Here is a 13,669-nt window from a genome sequence, read left to right on the forward strand (position 1 = left end):
TACATTCACACAGACTACCTATCTGTCATAGGGATTGATTATGCCCTGGAGTACCCTGCTACGCCCTACTGTGTCCTGCTGTACTCTGCAGTGCCCTGCTACATCCTGCTATGCCCTGCTACGCCATGCAGTGCCCTGCTACGCTCTACAGAGCCCTGCTACGTCCGGCTATGTCCTGCTGTACCCTGCAGTGCCCTGCTACGTCCTGCTATGTCCTGCTGTACCCTGCAGTGCCCTGCTATGTCCTGCTGTACCCTGCAGTGCCCTGCTATGTCCTGCTGTACTCTGCAGTGCCCTGCTACGTCCTGCTATGTCCTGCTGTACTCTGCAGTGCCCTGCTACGTCCTGCTATGTCCTGCTGTACCCTGCAGTGCCCTGCTACATCCTGCTATGTCTTGCTATACCCTGCAGTGCCCTGCAACGTCCTGCTATGTCCTGCTGTACCCTGCAGTGCCCTGCTACGTCCTGCTATGTCTTGCTGTACCCTGCAGTGCCCTGCAACGTCCTGCTATGTCCTGCTGTACCCTGCAGTGCCCTGCTACGTCCTGCTATGTCCTGCTGTACCCTGCAGTGCCCTGCTACGTCCTGCTATGTCCTGCTGTACCCTGCTACGTCCTGCTATGCCCTGCTATGCCGTTACCTACTACAACTACGATTTCTAGTCATAGTACCATGATCTTTATTGTGACTATAATTGCCACTGTTCATCACACCCCTAACCGGCACCGTCAGACACCATCTACCAAGAGCCTGGGTCTGTCCAAGGTTTCTCCCTATAAGGAAGTTTTCCTTACCACATAGGATTCTGCCTAAAGGGAGTTTTTCCTCGCCACTATTGCACTAAATGCTTGCTCTTGGGGGAATTACTGGAATTGTTGGGTCTTTTTAAATTATAGAGTGTGGTCAAGACCGACTCTATCTGTAAAGTGCCTTGAGATAACGTTAGGATTTGATACTATAAATAAAATTGAATTGAACTGCTGACAGTGATTAACCCAAGCATCCCCATTTCCATTGTCGGTGTACATGTGTACGTAAATGGTTGCCCTTTCCTTCTACTTGACTAAGAATTATCTGAATGGTCAACCTTTCAAATCTTGTACAGTGGCAAAAAGTAATGACACTTGACAGTATTAGTCCCAAAACACATGCAGACATACCTCCTGTCTAAGAAGCTGGTTGTCAATCCTGAGACGATCAAGAGTGCTGATATCTTCCCCCAGCTTCAGGTTGCTCTGTCGGAGTTCCTTGATGTACTCGCAGGCTTTTGACAAGATTCCTCCTTTACTCTAAAACAAAACACAAGGCAACCTCAAAATCATAGAAAATACACTTAATCATTTTAAATGTAACAAATATAGTAATAATGTAGTTAATTTATAACCCCCACAACAACACACCCATTAAAAAACCCACCAGTGCCAATTTGTCTGTCATCATCTGCATTTCCATGCATGTCATTCTGTTACCATCAGTGGATTTAATATCTTTGCCAGTGTAAAAACCAGAGTGGAGTGGGAGTCTTAGCTGAACTTGCCTGCCCTGTCTTGGTATAGTCAATGTTACAGTCTGGGATGGCCTTTGACAGCTGGACAATCCAGTTGTTTATCTTGTCCCTGCGCCGGCGCTCAACTGTTGGAAGAACATTTAAAACTGACTCTATCAATTATATCTGCTAAGATATTTTAGTAAAATGCAGCTATCTCTTCAACTGAATGGACCACACTGCACATGGATACTAACCTTCATTGTGCTGGGCTCGCCGTTTGTCATCTCTGGAACCCCGAGGAGCCTCTTGCTTTCTAGAAAACAGATTAGAACACAGATATTATGTTAGGGTGACTTGCTGGACGTAAAATAATTTTGGTATTAAGATGTGCATTGATGCAACAGTAGTGTATTTCTGTTCAATTCTGATGTAATTACGCTATGTATGGCTGAGTGCGAGGTGCGATTGTCCTTTGATTGGAACTTGTCAAAACTTCCTGCGGTGACATCATCACATAAAGCTGCCCTGTAAAATAAAAGCTTATTGTCAGCTGCAGGGTATAATTGTTAATATGCATATAACATATTATAAATAAAGGCACAATGAGTAGGATTTTCCTAAAAAACAATGTACCGGCCTCAAGTAAAACTAATCCCCATCAATCATCAGTTATGAACCACTAGAAGTGTGGGGCTGTGTCTGTCCGTCTGTGTTTATTTACTATAAAGCCTTTGAAGTTATGAGCAATAAAATAAAAAAAGACTCATATTTTTCCTCTATATCTCACAACATAAAAAAAAGTCAGTCCAGAAACATCGTTCCCAATTTCCTCATTTGCATTATAGGACCGGTGTCCAGATTGGCTCAATATAAGATGCATGTTGGTCTCATTTGCAGTCATAAATAAGCAAATTAGAAAACACCACAGAATAAAAAAAACATTCTAAAGCGATGCGGGAGCATTTTAATGAGCATTAGTGGTGTGCAATACTGCAAAATTTGGTATCCGTCCGATACCAAGTAAATACAGGGCCAGTATGGCTCATACCGATACGATACCCATTAGGGATGGCACGGTTCATGAAAAAACATCCAAATCGTCCTGTTCGCATGTCTTGGCAACGTAGCCTTGTGCCCGTATGTGCCCTTAGACTGTGTGTTTCCCTTTCGTGAAAGAAGAGGTGTGGACATAGACAGTAATGGTGGAGTGCTGCAGGTCACGTCACGTATAGATAAGGGAGAGGTAAGGAAGGCTGCTCGGAGTTGGAGGATACGCCAGCGTCTGGTGTGTGGGAACAATTTGGATTTTATGTTACCTATGATGACAGCAGAAAAAAATAAAAGATAGAGCTGCAACTGTGTGCAAGCATTGTGCAACATGCATTCAATATGCTAATGGTAACACTTCTAATATGTCTGTTAATCTGAGAAGACATCACCCCAATGTGTTGGTAGACAGCTTAAGGAGGAGAGAGACGTTTAGGAAACAACTTCTACTCTGCGCAGCATTTAAGCAGCCTCTCAGTGATAAGTCAGACAGGGCATTAGCCATAACTACAGCATTGGTGATGTTTATAGCAAAAGATATGCAACCGTACAGTGGGATTGAGGGTGAAGGATTTTGTCAGCTGATGAAAGTACTCCAGCCCGGTATAATATTTCCTCCCGCCAACGTTGGTATTGATATTAACGATCTTTAGACCAATCCGCCTACCACTAATGAGCATTAGAGGTAGCGTTACAATCCCGCAAGAAATATAAGACCTGTTTAAAATTAGTCAAGACCTACAACACAATACTTCAGCAAATTTAAGACTTTAAGGCCTAAAATTTTGACTTTTAAAAACTTTTTAAAGACCCTTGTTTCTGAAAATGCCATTTCACTGTGCCATATATATGAATATATCCAGGCAGTAATTACCTGTGGGTGTGGTCTGGCCCAGCAGTGTGTCAGAGGCCTGCACTGTGGTCACCATGGTGCCAGTGGTGGCGTCTGCGATGGTGGCGGGGTAGTAGGTGTACTGCGTCTCTGTGCTGCTGTCTCCCTCCAACCCCTCAGGCTGGGAGAACACAGCCTGACATCAAACACACATCAACTCCACTGTTAGTATTGTGTTGCTCTGTTCAACTGGTACAAAAGAAATAAGAGATCAAATCGATCAGTAAGTGTAAATCCACAAGTAACTTTAAATGACTAAAATGTATATTTACCAGACACAACTGTACTGTATACAAAAACTGAGCATGAAAGAATCACAAAATACATTTGGCAAACATAATTGGTAACTATCAAACACACTGAGCCAAAAATAGTCACAGATAAAAGGTATGGGGCAATGAAGTTGCAATAAAAAATGTAAATGATCACATGAGGGTTGAGAAATAGAAGACAGTTAATCAACGACATGTAATGCCAACTGACGACCAATAGCGGGGAATTAGGGTCACCATTTACTAAGAGGAAGGTTCCACCCTCCACCTCTCAAAAGACAAATGTATTATCAGTCTGTATATTTTGACATCCACAGTGCTGAATATCAGAACCTGTTTAATCTGTCGCCTCTTCTACCTCGATAGCAAGGTATTTAGATTTTCCAAAACAAGAGAAGACTTGTGTCATACGTTTTGGGGTTGGTGTTGCATTACACAGGTAAGAGTTCAGATTTGTGGGCACAAACACTGGGGTGGGATGTCCCCACCATTTTGTTCCTTGATGGTTTAGGATGTCCCAACCAAGTGTTTGTGGCCACAGCTCTGAGTCTCAGAGTCCTTTATTATTGGGTATCTGCCAATAGTGAGTCTGACCTGGTCTGATACTTATATTTACTTAAATGTTGATTAAATATGTAACACGTTGAAATAGCAGCTGTAGCCACATGGCCTATAAAGCTTTGCATGATCTGGCACTAGGCCTGCACGGTTAATCGTTAATTAATCAATAAAATCGTGATCTTGATACAGCCTGTTCCCGATTTAATTTTTATATAACTTCAATTTAAAAAACATTTTTCTTCGATTCTCATTTAATTTTACGAGCCGACTGCATCAAAAATGCTACTACTTCTTCTTCTGTGAGTTTTAAACATAGACTGTATAAAATAGGTTTTAAAGCGCTCCCAAGTGCTGCAGTGCTCTCCCTTCTCCTCATTGAAGCCTCCATGTGTGCAGACTTGTGGCGATGCGCAATGTGCTATAGGTGCCAGAAAAAAATCTATGTTTGGAAATACTCATTTTTTTTGTCAGGGTCAAAAAACTCATGCTAGAGAATCAATTCTAAGCAAAAGAATCGTGATTCCTATTTTCCCCGAATCATGCAGGCCTATCTGGCGCCTGCTTAGAACTCTGACCTGCTCCATCCGTCCACTACTAACAGGTCCCCCAGGTCTGCTAACCGAGGATTACTGGTGGTCTGGTCCCACGCACGGCCCCTCGTTTCAAAACTAAAGCTGACCGTTCCTTTGAAGCAGTGGCTCCAAACCTGTGGAACGCCCTTCCTACTGTCTTATGTTGAAAACACATTAGTTTAAATTCGCTTTGGACTGGTCTGTAAACTTTTGGGTTTTAGGTTTTAATCATTAAAATGATTTTCATTGGTCATTCAATAATTATTTTCTTTCACCCCTTGTTTATTTTCTGTTGGATTGTACTGTATTGTTTGTAAACTTTGGGTTTTAGGTTTTAATCATTGAAATGATTTTCATTGGTCATTTGAAAACTATTTTCTTTTTTCCCCTTGTTTATTATCTGTTGGATTGTACTGTATTTACACAAATGCTTATCTTGTGAAGCACTTTATGACTTTGTCTGTAAAAGGTGCTATACCAAATAAACTTATTATTATTATTATTATTATTATTATTATTATTATTATTATTATTATTATTATTATTATTATAGCCTACTTTTTTAGTTGATCCAAATACTGGATGTCTTGCTTCAAAACTTTTTTTTCTAAGGCTTAAATTAGTGATATGATATGATATGAATTAAAATGTAACAGGGAGAATGTGACTCCTGAAATCGGTAGAACACGATCGACAACAGAGAAGATGTATCACTCTGGTGGAGTTGAGAACTACAAGTCCACTGGTGCTTGTACAGTGGTGTTACGAAGCGGAGTTTTACGGAGCGGAGTGTTACGGAGCGGAGTTTTGTCATCATAAACCCTCTTTGGCCGAGTACTAGTCTGGCTCAACGGATGTACACTGTTGGGATAAAGCCTGACATCCATCTCTCAACTTCCGCTATCCTGCTATCTATTTAGCAAGGGCCCAGGATGGTTGCAATCGGTTTTAAAAAAATAAACAAGTTAGAGTGTTTTCCCCCCTATTGCTTAAAAGATAAGCGACATAGCCAGACCATACCTCAGCGCAGACACAGCCCTGTGGAGATAGGTCTGACAAGGCGAGACTAACCGAGTACACACACCGGCTGCAGAGAACACCTTAACCAGACAACACACAAGTTTTGTTTCAGCCTCAAGTTAGCCTCTAGTGATCACGTTACCCCAGAATTAATTAGAGACACTGGCAATGACCGCCTTAGTTATTACCGGTGTGATGAGAAACTCCTACCTGCTGCTCATTTCTAATGATAAATGGAGTATAGCTAATCTGTGCATCCTGCGTCAAATAGTGCGTTCCATACCTCGGAACTTCAGAAGAAGGAGCTATGAATGGCGCCACACCCGTGTTGGATGTGTTCCATATAACAAGTCGGCTTTTTACTGTGGGGTTAGCTCTATCCAGGTTAGCCACTTTTAGCAATACCAGTTGCACCAATTACACTGTTTTTGTGCTCCAAACAGCGTAGCAAAATGTCCACAGATAGAAATTGGACAGCACTGCGTGTATGACTGATTTAATGAGACACAAATAAGACAGACGTGCTCATAAACTGTATATTACTACAGCTTTCACTGCTGGTTATGCAAGGAGCAGCCATGTTGGATTTTGAGCTTAGGGTACTCTGATGTTGTCTGACTTGCCAGCTCGGAAATCCAAGTTCAGGGGGGGGTGTTTCCAACTTTGACCTTGGAAAAACCGACATCAGAGTACAAATGGAACACATAAACTCAGCTAGTATTAAAACATCAACAAGCATAATAGCATAATCTTTAATAGTGATCAGAAAGGCATGCTTATAGAGTTGCTCGTTCTAACCTGTGTGACAGCCTGGGTGGTTGCGGGGAAACCAGTGACCAGGCTTACCGCTGCAGCTCCATCTGTCTGCCCCTCCAACTGGCCATCTGACACCTGGATCACTCTGTAGGTCACCTGGTGCACAGAGTCTATATTTCATTATCACTGAGGTGACATATATACACACACACTGTAGAGCAATAAGAGCATACAGATACAGAGTCTAAATCTAACTTCTACTTTTAGGTCTCCATTAACTGAATTGGGTCAGGAGTACTGAGACCGGGGGGGTAATGTGACTGGCTTACTGGCACAATGATCAAGAATTTGCTATTTTCTGCTCACAAATAAAAAAAAAATTGTGTTGCCATGACCGTAGCAGAAGTGTTCTGAGAACCTTCTGGTGGGGGTGGGGAAACTTGTGATGACTTTTGGGCCAATTAAGGGAGCTGCTTTTGGCTCTTACTTGTTGTTTGTTTTTTGTTTTTAGGGATGGTGTGGCTACAGTCTTTGGTCACGTGACCCCCAAGGTCTTTTAGAGATCCCGAGGATTCAGGAGTGGATGTCTATTAATTTATTTGCTTTGACCCAACTAGTGGAACAATCTAAATCCCAATTCACTCCAGTGTGCTTTGGCCTTGCTTTTCAGTTCTGTATCTACAATATTAATCCAAAATCTATTAAAAAGTTTCTGCAGGTTTCAACAAGTCAAATTTAAGACCTTTTTTTTTTAGACCATTATGAATTAAATTTTATACCTTTATCACATCAACTAAGCCCCAAATTCCAGCCAAGTATTGCTAAACTTGCACTACCCCATGACTGAAGAATAAAACCTGTTTTATGTCTGTGGTACAATCCAAAAGAGACTCGTGCCAATTATAAATAAGTTGCATATTGGTCTCCTTTGTAGTAGTAATAAAGCAAAACAATATTTGGACTAATGTACGAAAGAATTACAACACCAGAGAATTTACAAAAACAGAGCATTAGAGGTTGTGTTGCATGAACGTAGGAAAATTAGGACTTGTTTAAATTATTCAGGACCTAGAACACAGTATTTTAGCAAATTTAAGACTCTTTAAAGGCTAACATTATGATTTTTTTTAAAAAGGTCTCTGCCTTATTGCTGTCTGTGTGTATAGCATGTCCAGAATGAGAGTTCCCCCGCTGCAGACTTCCATAGGTATATTTGTGGTTAGGTGCATTACATCACAATGAACATGTAAGGTAAGGTCTTGCCAAATTTTAAATAACATATCAAAACCTTCTCAAATATTTTTGTTATTACTTTCTCCTACCTGCCCGCCTGCTCCTTCTGTCTTGAAGAGGTATTTGATGGGTTGGTCAGTGAAGGTGGCAGCAGACTGAATCGTGGCAATAGCTGCCGGGTCCTCTGCCGTGGCTACAGACCCTGAAGGAGCGCAAAGCCACAAAACATGTCAATTTTGTAGTTGTCAAAAATAGCTCATGTAAACAACTTTAAAACTACTTAAAACCATATTATTAGTGCTTCAGGTACAATCACACAACCATGTGTGCTGTTACAAGGTAGTCTAAAATGTGTGACAGGAAAACATATACAGCACGTTTTCATGGTTAAAATGTTTTAGTACATACACTCATGTTGGCTTCAAAGGGTTTCACTGGATTGGGCTAAGACATTTCAAAAACATACAGCGTTAAAAGCCTGAACCACCACTATTTAAGGATTTTTTAACTTTCAAAGCCAATTCCTGATAGTGGGGTGTTTGACTTGGGAAAAACTTACAAAGTACCCTTGGTACATATTTAATCACTTTGAATACTTTTTCACAACACAATTAAGATAGTGTCATTGATTTAATAAGCAGTAATGATGGGTTGTTGTTGTTTTACCTTCCTCGTTGACGGTAACACTCCCATCTGGATCAGGGCTTTTCTGTTGGCTGCACACATGGAAATACAAGAGATGTTGCGGTTAAATTAGCTGATTGATTAATTAACTGTTAGCTAGTCAGTGGAGTGGTAGCCTAGTCTATCAACGTATTTTTGTTGTTTAGGTTATTCTTTGACAATGGCGCATGTTAACGTTACAGTCCCACTCACCTCTTCATTTCTGCCGACAGTCTTTGCCGAGGAGACCGCCTTCACTCGCGCCACCAGCCAGACTGTGAAACAAGTTCATAAGTTTTGACAAAAAGACGGAAGACAGGTTGTTCAAAACTAGACTGTATTGACTATCGACATGACTTAAAACGACAATGACCCTAAAGATGAAACCTAGAAGAATAGGGTTGTTGTTGGTAGCTAGCTGTGAGGCTGTGCGAGCTGAGTCACAGCAGCGAACATTACCATGGGCGATAACGGAAACTGGCCGCCTTTGCCTTCAGAATAAAAGCATTCAGTTAGGCCGAAACAAAACAAAAACACAAAAAAAGCTCAGGCGTGCTTGTGTGCAATGAAAAACGGTATTATGAAAACGTATTTTCATTTACTTAATATCATTCCTGAATGGTGTCTGTATTTAACTCTTAATGTCTTTCATTACATAGGGATTTATAAACACGTATTTTGCTTTGGAGACAAATACCAGAAATAACGTGTCGTTGATGCTAACTCGACACGGATCTTTTCTTTCTGCTACACTACCACTCGGCCCCAGCGGTTTTTACAGATGTTTAACCAAGTACTTTTCTTTTCCCTAATTCTGTGTAGGCAGTGTTCGAAATGACAAAAAAAAATACGATCTAAAACGATATTAAAGAAGCTAAAATGTGTGTGAAATTATGTTAATACATTCCATTAACAAAGATCTACTTACGCCGCAGTGGTCCCTCCCCCGATATTTGTCAACAGACCAGCGTCGATGTCGTCTAACCGCATGCGCGACAGGAAATTAATCCTGGTGCGCATTTATCCGATTCCAGATCAGTTTTGAAGACACAAGTTGATGCACAAAGCTGTACAAATATTTGACCACCGGTCTGTGGTTGATACTGTCACATTTTCAGTGGAGACAGGGTTAAGGAACTTTATTCTTTAGTTTTTATTACCAAATAGGTGCATGACAAACAGCAGTTACACACAGCATATAGCAAGGGTTAAGGGGTAAATACATTATATAATGAAAAAGAAAGGATTCAGCAGTGGCAGCTGTCTATCTGACAGCTTAGTACTTTTCAGATGACCATTATACCTCATGTCCAGTGGGGAACAACCTTAAACATCTAGCCTTAAAATGCAGCATGAAATAATGCAGCACTAATGTTAATCCATGATAATGGTAAAACAATTGGGGAAATTTAAAACAGTAGCCTACTTAGTCGTTATAGAAAACTAACATGATATGGTATGATTTAAATGCAACCGCAAAGGGATACAATGAAATAACAACAAATCATTGGTATGTTTCGCTCATTTGTTTATGAGTGTCGTTAACAAAACGAAGAAGAGGAAAACACTGGGCAGCGCCCGTGGTTCGAACCCCGAGAGGGATGGAAATCGTAAGTCTGCAAGATTTAGGTCGAAGTAACCACTGAGCCAAACCAGTGCAATTATGATATGAGGAAACAGACTTTATATAGCTATCTTATGACAGCAGCCAGTGTCTGCTAGCGTTGGCCCTAAGGGACGCAGCTGTGGAGAAACAACTTCAAAACTCTGCAACTTTACTTTTATTTTATAGTGAGAAGGCTTTATTGTAAAAATTAGACGTTGTGGTGACGTATGGAATCGAAGGGAGAGAAAAGACTCGACAGCGCCCCAGGTTTGAGCTGGTGGAGTAAAGGAAGGGGAACAGGAAGTAGCATTACTTGGCGAGCCAGGTAACTGAGCTACACCTGTGGGTTTGACGGAAGAGAAAGTAGAGCATTTTATTAGCTGATTATCTGCCCTCAAGGTGATAACGTGACGTTGCTGTTAAGAAACCATTTCTAATCAAATCTGACCCATTTTCAAAAAGTTTCTGAATCAGAAATTTGAGTTTCCTTCAACCAAACTGTAAAAAGAAAAGATGTAATGTGGATGGTTCCATACAAAGCTCCTCACAAGTTAAATAAGTGATTAGTTCTCTATTTTCATTGAATTTGTGGGTTTTATTTAATTTTATAGCATTTAAAAAAAGACTTGCTCTCACTCAAAAAAGTGACAGAAACGTAGTGGAAAAAACAACAAAAACGTTTAAAAAATCAACAAAGACATTGTAAAAAGTGAGAAAGAACTTCAGGAATAGTTAGAAAACGTCAAAAAGTGACAAAAAATGTCAGAGAAAGCTTCAAAAACAAAACAACGAAAATGTCCAAAACAAAATGGAGAAAAAAAATCAACAAAGATATTTTAAAAAGTGAGAAAGAACTTCCGGAAAAGTAGAAAAACGCCAAAAAAGTGACAACAAATGTTGCAGAAAGCTTCAAAAACCAAACAACAACAAAAATGTCCAAGAAAATCGACCAAGAACTTTGGGAAAAGTGGCCCATAAAAGCTAAATGTTGGTCTACGGGAAGACAACACGAGCGTTAACCCTTGTGTGGTGTTCATATTTTTGTAACATCATGATCCCGGCTCTGGTGGTCCCAACATATTACAAGGCTTTTAAATAAATCAATACAGCCATAACAATTTATGTCATGTGTAATGTAGTGTTTACTTTAGCTCAATTACCAATGAAATTGACACCATTTATGGTTCATATTTGCCATTTGCGATCACGTTTATGATCATGTGATCATTCTCAATGATTGAATGAATTGATGAATTCAATTATGAAAAAAGGTTAAAAAATAGAAACACGATTTTGATCATTATTGGTACTTATTTCTTAGAACTTTATCAGAACAGGTGAAAGAGCTTCCAATGTAACAGTTTTGTATCTTTGTGTGAGCATATCAGGTACAGAAAGTCAACATAGTTTCATAGCACCTTCATCTAAATACACCTCATGTGTAATAGTTGTGTGTAGGGGGGTGTACCGTGTGCAGTCAACAGAAGTTATTTTTTATGTTCTTCTCAGAAAATGAGTTTGAGTTAGAAGAAATAATAAAGAGCATCATTTTTCTTTTAGCAAACTTTGAAAACGTGTCCCACATTCCCAAACACCATACAAAGGAAGAAGGTATTACTGTAAATTGGATGTTGCCGTGCCGTTAGAAATCAGATTATAAAAGATATGTTTTTAAAAAAAAATCCCAGTGTGGCCCTGTAGTAGTGCTGAGCCTATTAGTCAGTTAATTAGTGAGCAGATCTATCTTTTCATAGTCAGTCAACCAACATCATATGCTGATCATAACATGAAATTATCTGAAGGTATCATCCGAATTAACCGAACAGTCTTTTGTTTCAATAATAGTTTTTTATTTTTGTTAATATTACAAGTATTTCAAACAGTTTACACAGTTCTAAGCAGAGTTGTACAGTGGATTCTAAGGATTAAGAAAAGGCCTTGCTTCATTTTAGGAAAACAATATTTAATAGCAATTTCTATACCAGACAGTAAAGACTGAAGATAGAGTTTGTGGGGATCACTGAAACCTTTGACCCCTGACTTCCTGTCCTTTAACACTTGAGTGCTGTAACAAAATGTGTGGTGTTCACAAGAAGAGCCATATCACACACCTCTTTTACTGAAAGACCAGTTTTAATCTGGCCCTGGTGTTTGTCTGCCTCTGGTGGTCATTTGATAATATTCACTGGATGATGTCCCTGCCCTGTGACACTAATGGTCTTGCAGCTGACGTCATGCTCTGTATGATATACAGTATTTAGATGGAGGGAAACGATTGGACAGCACATGTGGTTTGGTCCTGCAAATGGATGGAGATAAGCAACACTCCTAAGAGAATTAGTAACCACTGAGCTACACCGATGACTCTGTAACAGCTGGCAACAGACCTTATCAAGGCTGATGTTGTCTGCTCTGTAGGTCCTATTATGTCCTCTAAAAGACAATACTGTAAAAGTTAGATGTTGTGTGCAGTTTGGAATCAGGGAGAAAAAACATTGGACAGCACCCATTGTTCAATCCCCAGATGGAATAGAGAGCAGTTAATTCTTCAGGTAACGTTATTGATCGACACTGAGTGCTGCAGAATTGACTCGGTGATGCATGCACAGAGAGGGACTTAGCCTCGTTCTTAGTTTTTAAAAATTTGATTGCAAGCAACATTAAACCAATGATGTACTCTAACAACAAGAAAGCTGTTAAAACACTAATTGTACCAATGATTCAATATTTTGCATTATTTATTAAAAATGTGCAGATTAGGAAGTGAGTGCACAATGCTAGTTGTCAAAATTGGCATTTTTTGTGAACAAAATAAAACATAATCACATTTATCAAGAAAGTTCAAATGTACAACAGTTAAATGCAGATGAATACCTTTCTTTCTTTCTTTCTTTCTTTTTAAAGATGTTTTGTTAAAGCAAAAGAGCAATTCTTCATATAGAAATACACATGAGAAAGACAAAAAAGGAAACACAATAAACCCCTACTCCTGTAGACCATTTTAATTTCTCACTTGTTTACAACTGAAAAAATAGAAGAAAGCATTTGTAAAAAGCAATTAAGTATGTGGTCCTGAAAAGATCATATTCATATAAATATATATATACACACACACACACACACACACACACACACACACACACACACACACACACACACACACACACACACACACACACACACACACAACATGTTGCAGCATCAAGTAGACAATAAGTGCACATGAGGACAACTTTTCCTACTACTTCTCAATAACAAGGGAGGTGTAATGATGATAGGAAGGCCAAGAAGATGAAGGGAAAGATCTTTTCAGGTGTGATATGAGATGTAAATTGAACTATTGCTCATGCAATGGAGAACGTTCACATTTACATATTTGTAAGCTAGAATAAACTTTTTCCCAGCTGTGCACGCATACATGCAGTAATAGTATTTTCATTTTTTAAATTATGGCTCACATTAGGTCCTTGTGTGTCCCCCAATATCCAGACCCTAGGGTCAGATGAAGTTTCAGTTTTTTCGAGGATGATACATGTCAGGTTCAAGCAACCTAAAACA

The 13,669-nt window shown here is 39.8% G+C and overlaps 1 protein-coding gene across 2 annotated transcripts in view; it reads right to left on the reverse strand.

Moving 5' to 3' along the window:
- The window catches only part of usf1 (upstream transcription factor 1), an 11,100-nt gene extending 1,492 nt beyond the window's left edge, over positions 1–9,608 (reverse strand). Inside the window, exons 1-10 of one of the 2 annotated variants that reach the window (XM_032507236.1) lie at positions 9,434–9,608; positions 8,719–8,780; positions 8,509–8,558; positions 7,932–8,044; positions 6,652–6,765; positions 3,411–3,564; positions 1,927–2,014; positions 1,744–1,802; positions 1,538–1,632; positions 1,161–1,289 (exon numbers count right to left, since the gene is read on the reverse strand). In XM_032507236.1, coding sequence (XP_032363127.1) covers positions 1,161–1,289; positions 1,538–1,632; positions 1,744–1,802; positions 1,927–2,014; positions 3,411–3,564; positions 6,652–6,765; positions 7,932–8,044; positions 8,509–8,558; positions 8,719–8,726 — 810 coding nt within the window. In that variant the 5' untranslated portion in view covers positions 8,727–8,780; positions 9,434–9,608. Of the gene's footprint in view, positions 1–1,160; positions 1,290–1,537; positions 1,633–1,743; positions 1,803–1,926; positions 2,015–3,410; positions 3,565–6,651; positions 6,766–7,931; positions 8,045–8,508; positions 8,559–8,718; positions 8,979–9,433 lie in introns of those variants that run through there. The other variant, XM_032507232.1, reaches the window with a different exon arrangement.
- Positions 9,609–13,669: the final 4,061 nt, after the last annotated feature.

This window comes from Etheostoma spectabile, chromosome 3 (assembly GCF_008692095.1).
Source record: "Etheostoma spectabile isolate EspeVRDwgs_2016 chromosome 3, UIUC_Espe_1.0, whole genome shotgun sequence".
Taxonomy (NCBI): Eukaryota; Metazoa; Chordata; class Actinopteri; order Perciformes; family Percidae; genus Etheostoma; species Etheostoma spectabile.